We start from the raw sequence: 12033 nt of genomic DNA on the forward strand, positions 1-12033 counted from the left end.
GCTCCGCGGTAGCTCAGAGACAGGTTGTTATTAGCGCTCGCGATGTTTCTTTTCCTTTGTTATTTTTTCTCCTTTTTGCCGAGGCACTTACCTTCCGCTTCTCACTGCTGCTTTTTTTGTGTTCCTTTTCTCACTTCTCCTCCTCCTCCACCACCACTTCCATCACCTCTCTTTTTCTTTCACCTTCTCGCTGTTTCTATCGCTCTGCCCTCCCACTTACACTCCTTCCCTTGCTCTTGATCTCCTTCCTTCCTTCCTATCTTCCTTCCTTCCTCCTCCTCCTTCTCCCTTCCTCTCCCCTTCACCCAATACCCACCCACTCTTGCCCCCATCCCCCGCCTCTCTCTCCGGCCCCAGGATGTCAGACGCTGCCCAGTCGGCCCCGAGGTAAAGCCAAGGCTGTCGACTTCTCACCCCACCAGGCATTTTGACAGCTCTATCTCCTCTCTCTGTGTTGTCTGTGTCGCCCTAAGTGTCGGCAGGCCAGCTTAGCTTCTCAAAACTGACAAATAATAACATGCAAAGGTATTAGCACTGACAGCGATGCAGTCGGGATTGCCTAGAGGTAGATGCTAACATTAATGACAGCATGCCCGGCCTCCGGCCTGTGACGTCGTACCGAGGTGTTGACCTTCCATCCCACAGATGCATGACGGAAGCCCTCAGTAACTCCCGCGTGGTCGTTATCTCTCGCGGAGATTGCATGTATTTGTAATTCCTCTGTACCACCACCGCCGCCACAGACTGAGGGGACAAACCAGCGTGCTGTGCATCGTTCATCTTCCAGACGTTTCCTCAGTGTCAGCTAGGCCAGTAAGCAGCATTCCTACCCTCACCAGCAGCAGCAGCAGCACCAGCAGCAGCAGCAGCAGCAGCTCAGAGGACAGCTAACGCCTGCAGAGCTCCGTTATATCCCTCCTGCTTGCCTCTTTTGTTGATCGCACCTGCCCTGTGTCTCCTTGTGCAAGATCCCCTGTCCTCTCCATCCCTGTGGTGTCGTGTACATGTGTCGAGGATTGCTGTTGCGCAGATGCAGAAAAGACACATCAGTTTCAGCAGTCTGCAGGGATTAAGTGCCTCTTTTTTTTCCTCTCGTTTTTTTTTTAAATACACAACACAAAGTTTTCCTCTGCTCTCATGCTGGTCTTGATCACGTCCCTGAATCAGTCAGTAGTACAACGATTTACTGTGCATCTGCAGAAAACGTATCTCATTAGAAAAGACATGACAGCGATTTTTTTTTTTGTACTTTACATCTACTCTGCCTGGGCCAAAACTGATTTGCAGATAATTGCTACAGTTAATTTTAATCAGGCATTTGAAAACAATTCAAAATGTGCTCTTTCCGCACTCCAATTAGGCAAATTCGACCCCCAGCAGGGTTACGGAAAAACACTTTGAATTATTGGCAAACCGTATTTGACCCGGGTCTGATGTCCTTCAGCGAGGTCACAGTGTTCTGGAAGAGTCAGAGCAGATTTTTATAATCTTTTCTCTGCAGTGGATTGCCTGTCTTTTCTCCTCCATTTTGACTGTTGTCCTCATCCCTGTTATTATTGTTGTGTGTAGTGTGACTCCCAGTCGCTCCTTCCCAGTCGCTCCTTCCCTCTTCCTCCTCCTCCTCCTCCTCCTCTGCTTATTGCTGTGTGTCTCTCTCACTGTGTTTCTGTTTTCATCTGCTCCTTCCTGTGTTACCCAGGTCCTGCCACATGGGCCATGGCCACCTCCAAACCCGACATCATGATCATCTTACTCAGCAAACTCATCGAGGAGGGGGACAGCTACTACAAGGTCAGAGAACCGGAGCTCGGATATCCTTATTTTATTCTATTTGCACACACATAAGACTTCATGAAATCCAACTAATGAAAAAGTAGAAATGTGGCTTATACAACACAAGGTGAAAAAAGATTAAGCTAACATCATTTAGAAACATGAGCTGAAAATCTAACTTATAAATAGATAATACAATAAAAACCAATACATTTATATTTAAGATTTTAATATTTCAGATGAAAATTAAAAATATATATATATATATAAAAGATTAAGATAACAACAAATATATAACACCGCCATATCAATGAAAGCAAGGTCAACATAAATCAGTTAAATACTTTGTACATAAAATATGAAAATAACATGCCTATTCAATACATTACTTATACTACTTTTATGTTACTCTTTTATTACTGATTGTATTTCTTATTGTTATGAGCAATATAGACTTTGGTCAACGTCATTGACATAAATGAGATTTTTACGTATACATATTTTTCTTCTCACCGTGTGGACAAGGTAGAAATTCTATTTTTTTGTGTATATCTGTATTGTAATAGTGCAACCAAATATATACATACAGTGAAAACAAGAATATCTTCTCTGAGCACAAATGAGGAATAAATGTTTTGAAAAATGTATCTTCATGTTCGTCTACAGATTAGCGTTAATTATTTCACTGTGAAGTAACTAACAGTCTTTCTGTTTGTCCGGCAGAAGGGGAAGGTGAAGGAGGCGGCGCAGCGTTACCAGTACGCCCTCAAAAAGTTTCCACGCGAAGGCTTCAGCGACGACCTCAAGACATTCAGGGAACTCAAAGTATCGCTCTTCCTCAACCTGTCCCGATGTCGGAGGAAAATGAACGTACGTTTTAGGGATTTACTAAAGCAGATTTATCTTTGAGACGTTTCTCATATTTAAACCACATCAGACAGCAAATGGCAATAACACTTCAGCCTATATTTTCATTTTGTTTAATCTCTCCAGGACTTTGGGATGGCTGAGGAATTTGCTACAAAGGCACTCGAACTGAAACCAAAATCGTATGAAGCATACTATGCCAGAGCGCGCGCCAAGCGTAGCAGCAGGTACGCTCCTTTTATCCACATTGTTTCTGCAGCTACAGTCTCCACTCATATTCGTGCACATGCATCGTGATTCCCAATATGCTCCTCCAAACCGCTCTGGACGTCTCCCCAGGACTAACCGCTGTTCTCCTATTTCCAGACAATTTCCTGAAGCCTTAGAGGACCTGAATGAAGCCATGCAGCAGTGCCCCAACAACCGAGAGATCCTGCGGCTGCTCCAGAGGGTGGAGGAGGAATATCACCAGCTCAGCCTGGAGGAGCACCAGCAGCAGGACCTGGAGCTGGAGCCTCCGCCCTCCCCTCCTCCTACGCCTCCCCCAGAAGACGAGGAGTCCCTGTCCCTGTCCCTGTCCATGCCTCTTCCCCCTCCCCCAGAGCCCCGTTTGGAGGACATGGAGCCCGTCCAGGACCTGTTTGAGGACGAGGACTACCTGGAGCAGGAGCTGGAGGCCATGTCCGCGTGTCTGCCTCCGCCCGAGTCTCTCAGCAATCCGTCCAGCCTCCCCATCATTCAGAGCCCACCGCTCTCCCCAACACATCCAGATCAGATCTACTTAACTGGAGGTTCTCCCATGGGCCAGCCGTACGAATATCACCCCACCTCCTCCTCCATGTCCTCTCCGACCCGCGGGTCATACCAGCCCACGTCGCCCTCCCTTTCCCCGACACATCAGAACCACTATCGCCACAGCCCGCCTCACACCTCCCCGGTGCACCACTCGTCCTACGCCTTCAGCCCGCCTTCTATGTGTCCCGGGGGTCAGGGGATGGATCACCAGAGCCCACCGCCTTCCCCTTTACGCCGGGCTGCTCAGTACAGAGCCAGTCCGCCGGTAGAGAGCGTTTGCCTGTACAGGTCCCAGTCGGGGTCGCCTGTCCGCTGCCAGACAGAGCAGCTCCCCGGCCGACCCAAATCTCCCCTCTCCAAGATGAGCAGCCAGCGGTCGTTCCAGCTGAGCTCTCAGCCCTCACTGTCCTCCCAGCACCACCAAGCCCAAGGCCTTCGTCTTCAGCCTTCTATAGCCCAGATAGTCCGCACAAACCAGCCCAGCAATGTGATGGGCAACAGCCTCTACGCTGGCCAGATGGGCCACTCCATGGGCGGTCGCTACCAGGGGGGTTCAGTGGACGTTGAGAGCCGGCTGGTGTACCAGCCTTCCCTGGATGGACGGTCCATGCCCCAGGTCCAGGGGAGCCTCAGCTCCGGGGCCCTCTGTCAGCACGGCGGCCGAGGAGGGGTTATGGAGTCGGGCCTGTTGAAGGACGAGCTACCCCAGCGCCCCTCCTCTGCCTACCGCGCCAGCAGCGGGGGTCCGGGGGGCATCCGCTACAGCCAGACGCCTCAGATAAGCCGTAGCCAGTCGGCCGCCTACTACCCGGTCTCTGAACACGTGCTGGAGCGAGCCAATGCCATGCCCCCTTGCCAGCTGGGCTCTCCTGAGATCCCGCATATGGTGAGGCGCCCCGTCAGTGCCAATACTACCGAGCTGAAGCAGCACGTGCCCACCCCGAGGCCTCTCATCCATTCTCAGAGCGTCGGCCTTCGATTCTCCCCCTCCAGCAACAACATCTCGACCGGATCCACCTCGAATCTAGCGCCGGGTTTCAGGCCGTCCTCTTCCATCCAGCAGATGGAGATACCCCTGCAAGTCTCTTATGAGCGCGCCTGCGACGACATCTCCCCCATCTCTCCCTCCCAGGGCGGCGGCGGCCTGTACCCGGGCGAGAGCACCCGCTCCCGGAACACACCCTTCATGGGCATCATCGACAAGACGGCGCGGACTCATCAGTACCTGCCCTCGCGGTCCAGGGGCATGACGTCCATGGACTCTGCCATCAGCCCCACTTCGCCTGGCCAGCTGGTCCAGCAAGGCTCCACCTACAGTCCCCCCGCCTCGCTGGGCAACATCGCCTACTACAACAAGACCAACAACGCCCAAAATGGACACCTGTTGGAGGAGGACTACTACAGCCAGACCCAGCCCCCCTCGCTCGGCAAGCTGGCCAACGGCTCCCGCGGCAGCGGGGACATCTTGGAGCGGGTCAGCCAGGTGCCCACCTACCCGGACGTGAAGGTGGCGAGGACTCTGCCCGTGGCACAGGCCTACCAGGACAACATGTACCGCCAGCTCTCGCGCGACTCCCGGACCCAAGGCCCCACCTCCCCCATCAAACCAAAGAGACCATTTGTGGAGTCAAATGTGTGATGGTCTGTCTGTGATTGATTGATTGATTGATTGGTTGGTTGGTTGGTTGGTTGGTTGATTGGTTGGACTGGGCTTGTTAGTGGGAAGTGAGAGGAGAAAAATATTTAGCTCAACAGCAGATGCTGCTGACCCTTGTGTATGTGACATGGACGAACTCATCTTACAGAACTCACCGGGAGACGGAGAGAGAAAACCCCCCACACACACACACACACACACACTTAGGGTAGTAGACATTATCCAAAAAACATTTCATTATCATATTCTGCACACAGGTGGGATAACAGGAGGGTCCCAAGGTCTGATCTCATACAGAATCAAAGACCACCTTCCAAAATGTTGCGCGGCACAAAGTTCCCACACGTGAACACAACAGCGGACGGCACTGTAGGAGCGAAAGTACTAATCATCGGACTCTAACTTGTGGACTCTGTATCCATCTTCTGTTCTTTCAAAGTGTGCTCTTAACCAAGGTTGCTAGTAGGCTCTATTCTATGTAATACAATATTATATGTTCAATACTGTACATTGCTCAGAAAATACAAAATGGCTCAACAACTCAGTACTTAGAGAAAAACAATATTTATAATTAAGTTATATATTGTACATAGAAAGGAAACATAGTTTGCGGTTGAATTGTTTTCCGTTAACCTTGCCTTTGTGTCCCACTGCTAGTCACATGGATGTGGAAAACCCAGCAGGGTCAGGAGGGAGGGGCAACGACCAACTTTGAGTGATATAATTACCTCTATTGTGGCACAATAATAAAGATTTTGTTGTGATTTAATGCAAGAAAATGCTTTCTCTGCTGCAATACGTCCTCGATGATCTGAAGGCCGCACCTGAAGTATTTTCTTTGTTGATTAATCTACAGATTATTACTTTTTCTGTTTAATGTCAGAAAAAAGTCAAATATCTCCAGTAAAATCCAACGGTGGTTTTGGATTTAAACCCCACCATTTGAAGATGTCATGTCTTCAAATGGTGGGTTTTTAATCCAAAACCACAAAGACATTTAGTTAAAGATGTATAACAGAGCCTTTTAATATCCCGTCAATCAAATTGCTTAGCAAAAGGTTTATAGACACGTAAGGGGATTAAAATATTCACCAGAGTAGCACAAAGTGCATGTATGTACCGTTGAAAGGCTTTAAAAATCCAAAAATTGCATACTTTTTTTGCTTTGCCTCATTTCTGAGGTAAAAATTCAGACTTTCCACATCATTGTTTCTGTATTACAGACCTCAGTGTCGAGGCTGCAAACTCTGACGTTTTCTGACATATTGGACCAGCTCCCCGTCGCTAAACTGCTTTGAATGCGTGCTCAATCATCTGCTTACATAAACAGGCAAAGCATCAGCTACTGTAGTTTTGTACGAGCTCGTACGATTGCTTTCTAACTTGTTTTGAGGACAGATTGCTGTATTTGGCATTGAGTGCAATAAATTAGTTTCAAGCTTAAATCTTTGACTCCAGGAATTAAAAAAATCAATGAACGATGCGGGTCAAATGCTGAATAGGGTGCATATCAAAGTTGGCCTTTGTCCCTCCTCGGGAGGGAGGGAGAGAGAGGGAGGGAGAGGGAGAGAGAGAGAGAGAGAGGTTAACATGGATAGTGCTCAGCGATTACAAGCAAGCAAATGCATACACGACCACTGTTACAGACGTTTTCCTCCCTTTCTCCTGCATTATTCTGTGTCGTTTCTTTTTACCCACAATGCATTTTTATTCCGCCACTTCTGCACTAAAAATGCCTGTTAAGTTCTTAACTAAGGGTGCACTTTATGTATTTTACTTACTTTGTTGTTCTGATTGTTGAATTTGGAGGAAGTGGGTGTGTGTGATCAGGCAGACCGCTGACCAGTGATACCAGACTATCATAGACACTATTATTATTATTATTATTGTTATATGATTTACAAAGCAGTGATGAATGACAATATGAAGAGGAAACAATGTTTTTAAACTGGTGAAGATGTATAGACTTTCTAGCACAAGTTGTATATACTGACTCAGATATTCCACGGGTTTGTTAGTGCAGCAAGTCTGTTTCAGGAGGCCGATCATATTTAAGTATTCCACATCTTGAGAATAAAGTATATACATTAAAGTCCTCTATCTCGAAATCAGCCAGTCTAATCCACTGGCCTTGCACACATCTTGAAATTTAGTCAAATCTACTGCAACAATGAAAGTATGACTGAGGTTTCAGTGCCCTTAAACTCCATATTTGGAGTTTGGGTGGTAGAGAAAGTGGAATAGTGAGAATATAGTTATTTGTATATGTGGGAAAAGTTATGGACCATTTGTCTGTAACATTTTATTTTGGTTTCTCCGATTCAGAATATCGAAAGAGGGACAGTTCATTCTCAGTTTCACCTGCTACCGGAGAGATGCCCTACTTATCTTTACAGAAATGAAGATATAAAATGTATTATACTTAATTTAAGAAGACTTCTACGTTGAGGATATTCAAGGGTGTATGGTTTTAAGCTGTCTATGTATATTAGTTTGCTGTAAATAGTCTGATGCATGTTCTATTCTTTCCATGAGCTCAAGCAGAAACATGTATAGCGGTGTTCTGACCCTGGTGTGTGATACAACATTGGGATCACGATAAGGAGACTGCTATCCCTGAACTATCCTTATCATTTTCCTTCAACCTCGCCAGACAAAAAGCAAAAGGTTCTTTTATTTTATTTTGACGTATTTGCTTGCTGAGCAGAGTTCTCTTGTCTGTAAATGTGAGCTTTCAGATCGCTGTGATAAAAAGTTTAATTAAAAACAATAAAAAAGAATGTGTTTTTATCTCATGATAACTGATTGTAATCTGTACAGTCAAACCTATGTATTGGAGAAAAAAAAAGAACATATTTATAAATGGTTACCAACTGAAACACGCCCTGCATGTCAGTCATTTATTTTTAAGAGTACTTTTATATAACATACACATGTCATTTTATTATTTGGGATTATTTGTGGTCCACGAAACAACATATAACACCAGTGTTGCAACAGTAACCTGCACAACATGATGCAATACCACTCCCAAAAACATTGCATATTGTAAAGCTATGAATGGTGAAATGAATGGCGTTGCATTGGATTTTATTGTGTAATTTACATCGTCCTCTACCTGTTGACCTAAACAAAGTTTTTGCCCCAGTTTGCTCAAAACCTAGTCTATTTTTGCAAAATGTTATTTCATGCTGATTTGCTCAAAATGTAACTCCGCCCATTTTTCACATCAAAGTCTGTTTGCAGGTGTTGCGTCTCCAGGGAATCTACTTTGCTGAGTGATGTCACTTGAGTCAGCGTTGGTTGTGGCTGGAGACCGCAAGATTGAAAATGAAAATAAAATCTGGTTGGTGGAGTTAGAAGAAGTGACTTCACCAGACCTCTGTGACCGCTCCTCATCTCTGCTGCAGGTTGAGTTGCATTGTGGGTAATATAGGTGCCATGTTTTTGACTCTCCGTTTCCAGAGTACAATGCTAACTCGGTGGAGAGCTGGTTTGACCTTTCCTGGTTCACGTGAACAATTACGGTACTATGAAATTCTGGCAGTCCAGAAAGTCTCAATGAATCCCTCGACTGTCTTGAACACTTGAACTCACTTTATGAACGATGTTTCAGTCCTCAGCCCTTTATTGAGAACATATTTTCCATCTGATTTCATCAATCTTTTACCTGATGGAAGTCTGAGGGCTGAAACTTCATTAATAAAGTGAACACACGGTGTTTTTTCCCCCCCACAACCTTTCTCTGGTAACATTCAAATGCTAGACCCTGTCACATATGGTTTTCAAATCATGCATCATGTTTTTTTAATGCACTTTTCCCACCAAAAATATACCGTAGTATAAACCCTCATTATTATTATTATTATTGCAGTATTTAGATTGACTGCAAAGGTAAAAAAAAAATACAATCCCAACACTTAAGGCCCATGTAATGTAATCTCAACAAACAAAAAAATGACACTTTCCAGCCGAATTGTACGAGAACAAAACTACAGCCTTAACACACCCATGAAATACCTAGAATATACATTTCAAAGTGCAGAAACTCAGGAGGGACGCTTTTGTCCTTGGCGAGGTGAAAGACAGAAAATGGTTTCTAGTCCTTCCTCTTTTTGTGCGTGAACAGGTGAACCAGTCCAGGCACCAGCACCATGACAATCTGAGGCACCATGACAAACTTGACGAAGAACAGCCCGTAGAAGAGTCCCGGTGGTCGGATCGGGAGCGGCAGACGATTGACGTGGTACAGCCCCATGGACGAGATGGCCAGAGACAAAGCCCGAGGAGCCCAAGGCATAGACCATCCGCCAGGCTTCCAGTACTGGGCCATCCCCAAACCCAGGAGGGCCCCGCAGTCTCGAGTCAGAGAGGAGAACGGGGCCGTATCCAGACGAATCCACTCCCCACGGCTGCACCATTTCTTGGCCAAAGCAATAGACCTGTGGGAGAAAATATATATATATATATATATCAAGTCTGGGCAGGTTAAATTTACTTCACCTCACAGAGCTTATTATGCACTGAATAGACTCATTAATACACACAAATAAGAATATATAGACTCACTAATACACATAAATAAAGTTAAAAAGGCTAACCAGGAGAGGTTGATCCCCAGCCGCTGCAGGCCGGCGTGCAGCAGCACAGTGCCGAGCAGCAGACCGGTGCTGAGGCTGAAGAAAAACAGCAGGGAGCGACCGTCCGGTACTCTGCGGCTCAGAACGACCCCGAGAATGAAACCTGTCAAAAAGCAAGTCCATCAGAGGAAATTTGTGAATGAAAAATAGACTATGTGCTTTCTTAAACTACATAGAAATCTCCATGATATATCCTGTGAGAGAAAATATTTTTTTATTCTTTATACGTTTATATTCGCTGAGTGTAGATTGCTGGTTTTCTGGTGATTTTGGATTCCTATGATTTTTGCATCGGTGTGAAGAAGTTCTTAAATTCAACGGATTAGCCAAAAACTGTGCGGTTCTTTTACCTAGTTGTGATTTTCCTGCCCTGCAAACACTCCCATGTTTTAGCTTGTGCATGAAACTGCATTCAGACCTGTGATGGAGCCAGCGACGACCTGGTGAGGGAAGTGTGCGAGGATGAAGATCCTGGAGAGTCCGACTGTCAACAGCATCACCAAGTAGAACAGGTAGGGAGCAGCTGATAACATCACACTGGAGCCACACAGAAAGAGAGTCATTAAACAATAGCTATGAGATTCTCCAATATATACATTTATTTATTTCAAATGGGCCTACCTGCGAGTACGGGAGTAGAGGAATGACCCCAGTGAGGACACCACGACCCACCAGACTGCTGCAGTCACCATCGCATGTCCCGACGGACTGCCTGAGAGACAGACGGCGGCGTTAGAGCTCCGACTGTGCTGTGAATTAAGCGTATCGATATGTCTTTAAGGGTTCCTCACCTGGTCCGGTTTCACAGGTGGCGGAAAACTGGTGAACGTTGGGTTGCTTGTTGACAAACATACGCGATTCACCTATCCACCAGTATGGCCTTTCTCCAAACAGTATCCTGGGAAGATTTAAGTAATAAATAAGAAACAATAACGTACATCTGTCCATTTCCCCCTCCTCCACCAGAGTGTATAACAACATTCCCAAAGGTAGTCTTTGTATCTCAACTGTTTCCTTACACCTCAAATGTATCTGTACTCTCTGGTATGTGAATTATGCATTAAACCCTGCACACCCTCACCTTTGATATAGGAAAAATAGAAAAAAAATCTACACCTACCTCTAGGAATTCTAAACTTATAATATCCCCAAACTTTGTTGCCTTTATGCCATATTTAATTCAAAGATTTAATTATTTCGTGGTGGATAAAAATATAAAAAATGTCATCACAACTCTTAATTCTCTTTTTGTTTTAACAATGCCTACCACATTCATCATGTGGGTCCCTGGATCCATCTGTGTTGTGATAAATTATCAATGTCAGTCAATCAATAATTTTTTTTGAGGAAATGACTCTACTCTACATTACTAGTTAACTACTACACGGCACTGTATATAAACGGTTCCGCTTGTATCCGTTTCACGTCGGACAGTACACACCGCCGGACTGCGTTTCCTTTCCAGAAGCTGCAAATATATATATATATATATATATATATATATATATATATATATATATATATATATATATATATATATATATATATATATATATATATATATATATATATTCTAACTTAATTGTTACGAATAAAAACCTGAATAATAAAACACTACAGTTGCTTTTGTATCTCACTAACATCGACTCATCTGAATGTCAACATCACGTTAAACGTCACGCTAACATGTTATTAAAGAGAGTAAAAGCTACACGTTAATAACGTGTTTAAAACCTGTTGGTTAAAGTACTTCTTTCCGCCTTACCATTTAAACACCAAGTTTAGCCACTCCGATACGGCTGCTATCCAAAGCACCGCGATTCCAGCTCGTTTGCTGAAGAAGTATGTGAAAGGGAAGACGAGCAGAAAGGCTGCTTTAGGATCTCCAATATGAGTGACAACCAGCCACATTGCTTCATGGCTTATCGTCCTCTGCTGCAGACGTTCAGCAATCCAGATGCCTTGGGTGTGAACGTCCTCCATGCCTGCGTCCTCACCCCAAACATATGCTGGATATTGAAAAATAACGCAATCCTGATTATTCAGTTCGTCAGGAAGTGCTGCAGCAATGCCCGCAGTACCGTCATCTATCCGGTAGGGGGAGCCCTTTGACTGAAGAGTGGTTGAATCATGTTGAATGGGAGACAAAGCCACAGCTTTATACTTCGATAAATTTAATTATATTTACACGTTATGGACAATTAAAGTGCTTGGTGTACGATTTAGTGATAAAACAATATGTCACATAGATTACATTGTGAATATAGTTCGTCGTATTATAATAAATGACCACGACGCGAC

General features: G+C 45.0%; 2 protein-coding genes across 2 annotated transcripts in view; one reads left to right on the forward strand and one right to left on the reverse strand.

Annotated features, from left to right (window-relative positions):
- Nucleotides 1-5115, forward strand: part of tanc2b (tetratricopeptide repeat, ankyrin repeat and coiled-coil containing 2b) — a gene marked incomplete at its 5' end in the record, with an annotated part of 69254 nt that extends 64139 nt beyond the window's left edge. The window contains 5 exons of the mRNA XM_079237514.1: nt 358-387; nt 1700-1791; nt 2497-2643; nt 2767-2867; nt 3007-5115. Of these exons, the coding sequence (XP_079093640.1) occupies nt 358-387; nt 1700-1791; nt 2497-2643; nt 2767-2867; nt 3007-5074 (2438 nt within the window). The 3' untranslated portion in view covers nt 5075-5115. The remainder of the gene's footprint in view (nt 1-357; nt 388-1699; nt 1792-2496; nt 2644-2766; nt 2868-3006) is intronic.
- Nucleotides 5116-9191: 4076 nt separating this feature from the next.
- Nucleotides 9192-11715, reverse strand: g6pc3 (glucose-6-phosphatase catalytic subunit 3; the record flags this gene model as incomplete). The annotated part of the gene is made up of 6 exons (XM_079237515.1): nt 9192-9534; nt 9694-9835; nt 10151-10269; nt 10354-10444; nt 10524-10630; nt 11498-11715. 6 exons carry the CDS (start codon nt 11713-11715, stop codon nt 9192-9194), a joined length of 1020 nt encoding a protein of 339 aa, XP_079093641.1.
- Between the last annotated feature and the right edge of the window lie 318 nt (nt 11716-12033).

This window comes from Taurulus bubalis, assembly GCF_910589615.1.
Source record: "Taurulus bubalis genome assembly, chromosome: 2".
Classification (NCBI taxonomy): Eukaryota; Metazoa; Chordata; class Actinopteri; order Perciformes; family Cottidae; genus Taurulus; species Taurulus bubalis.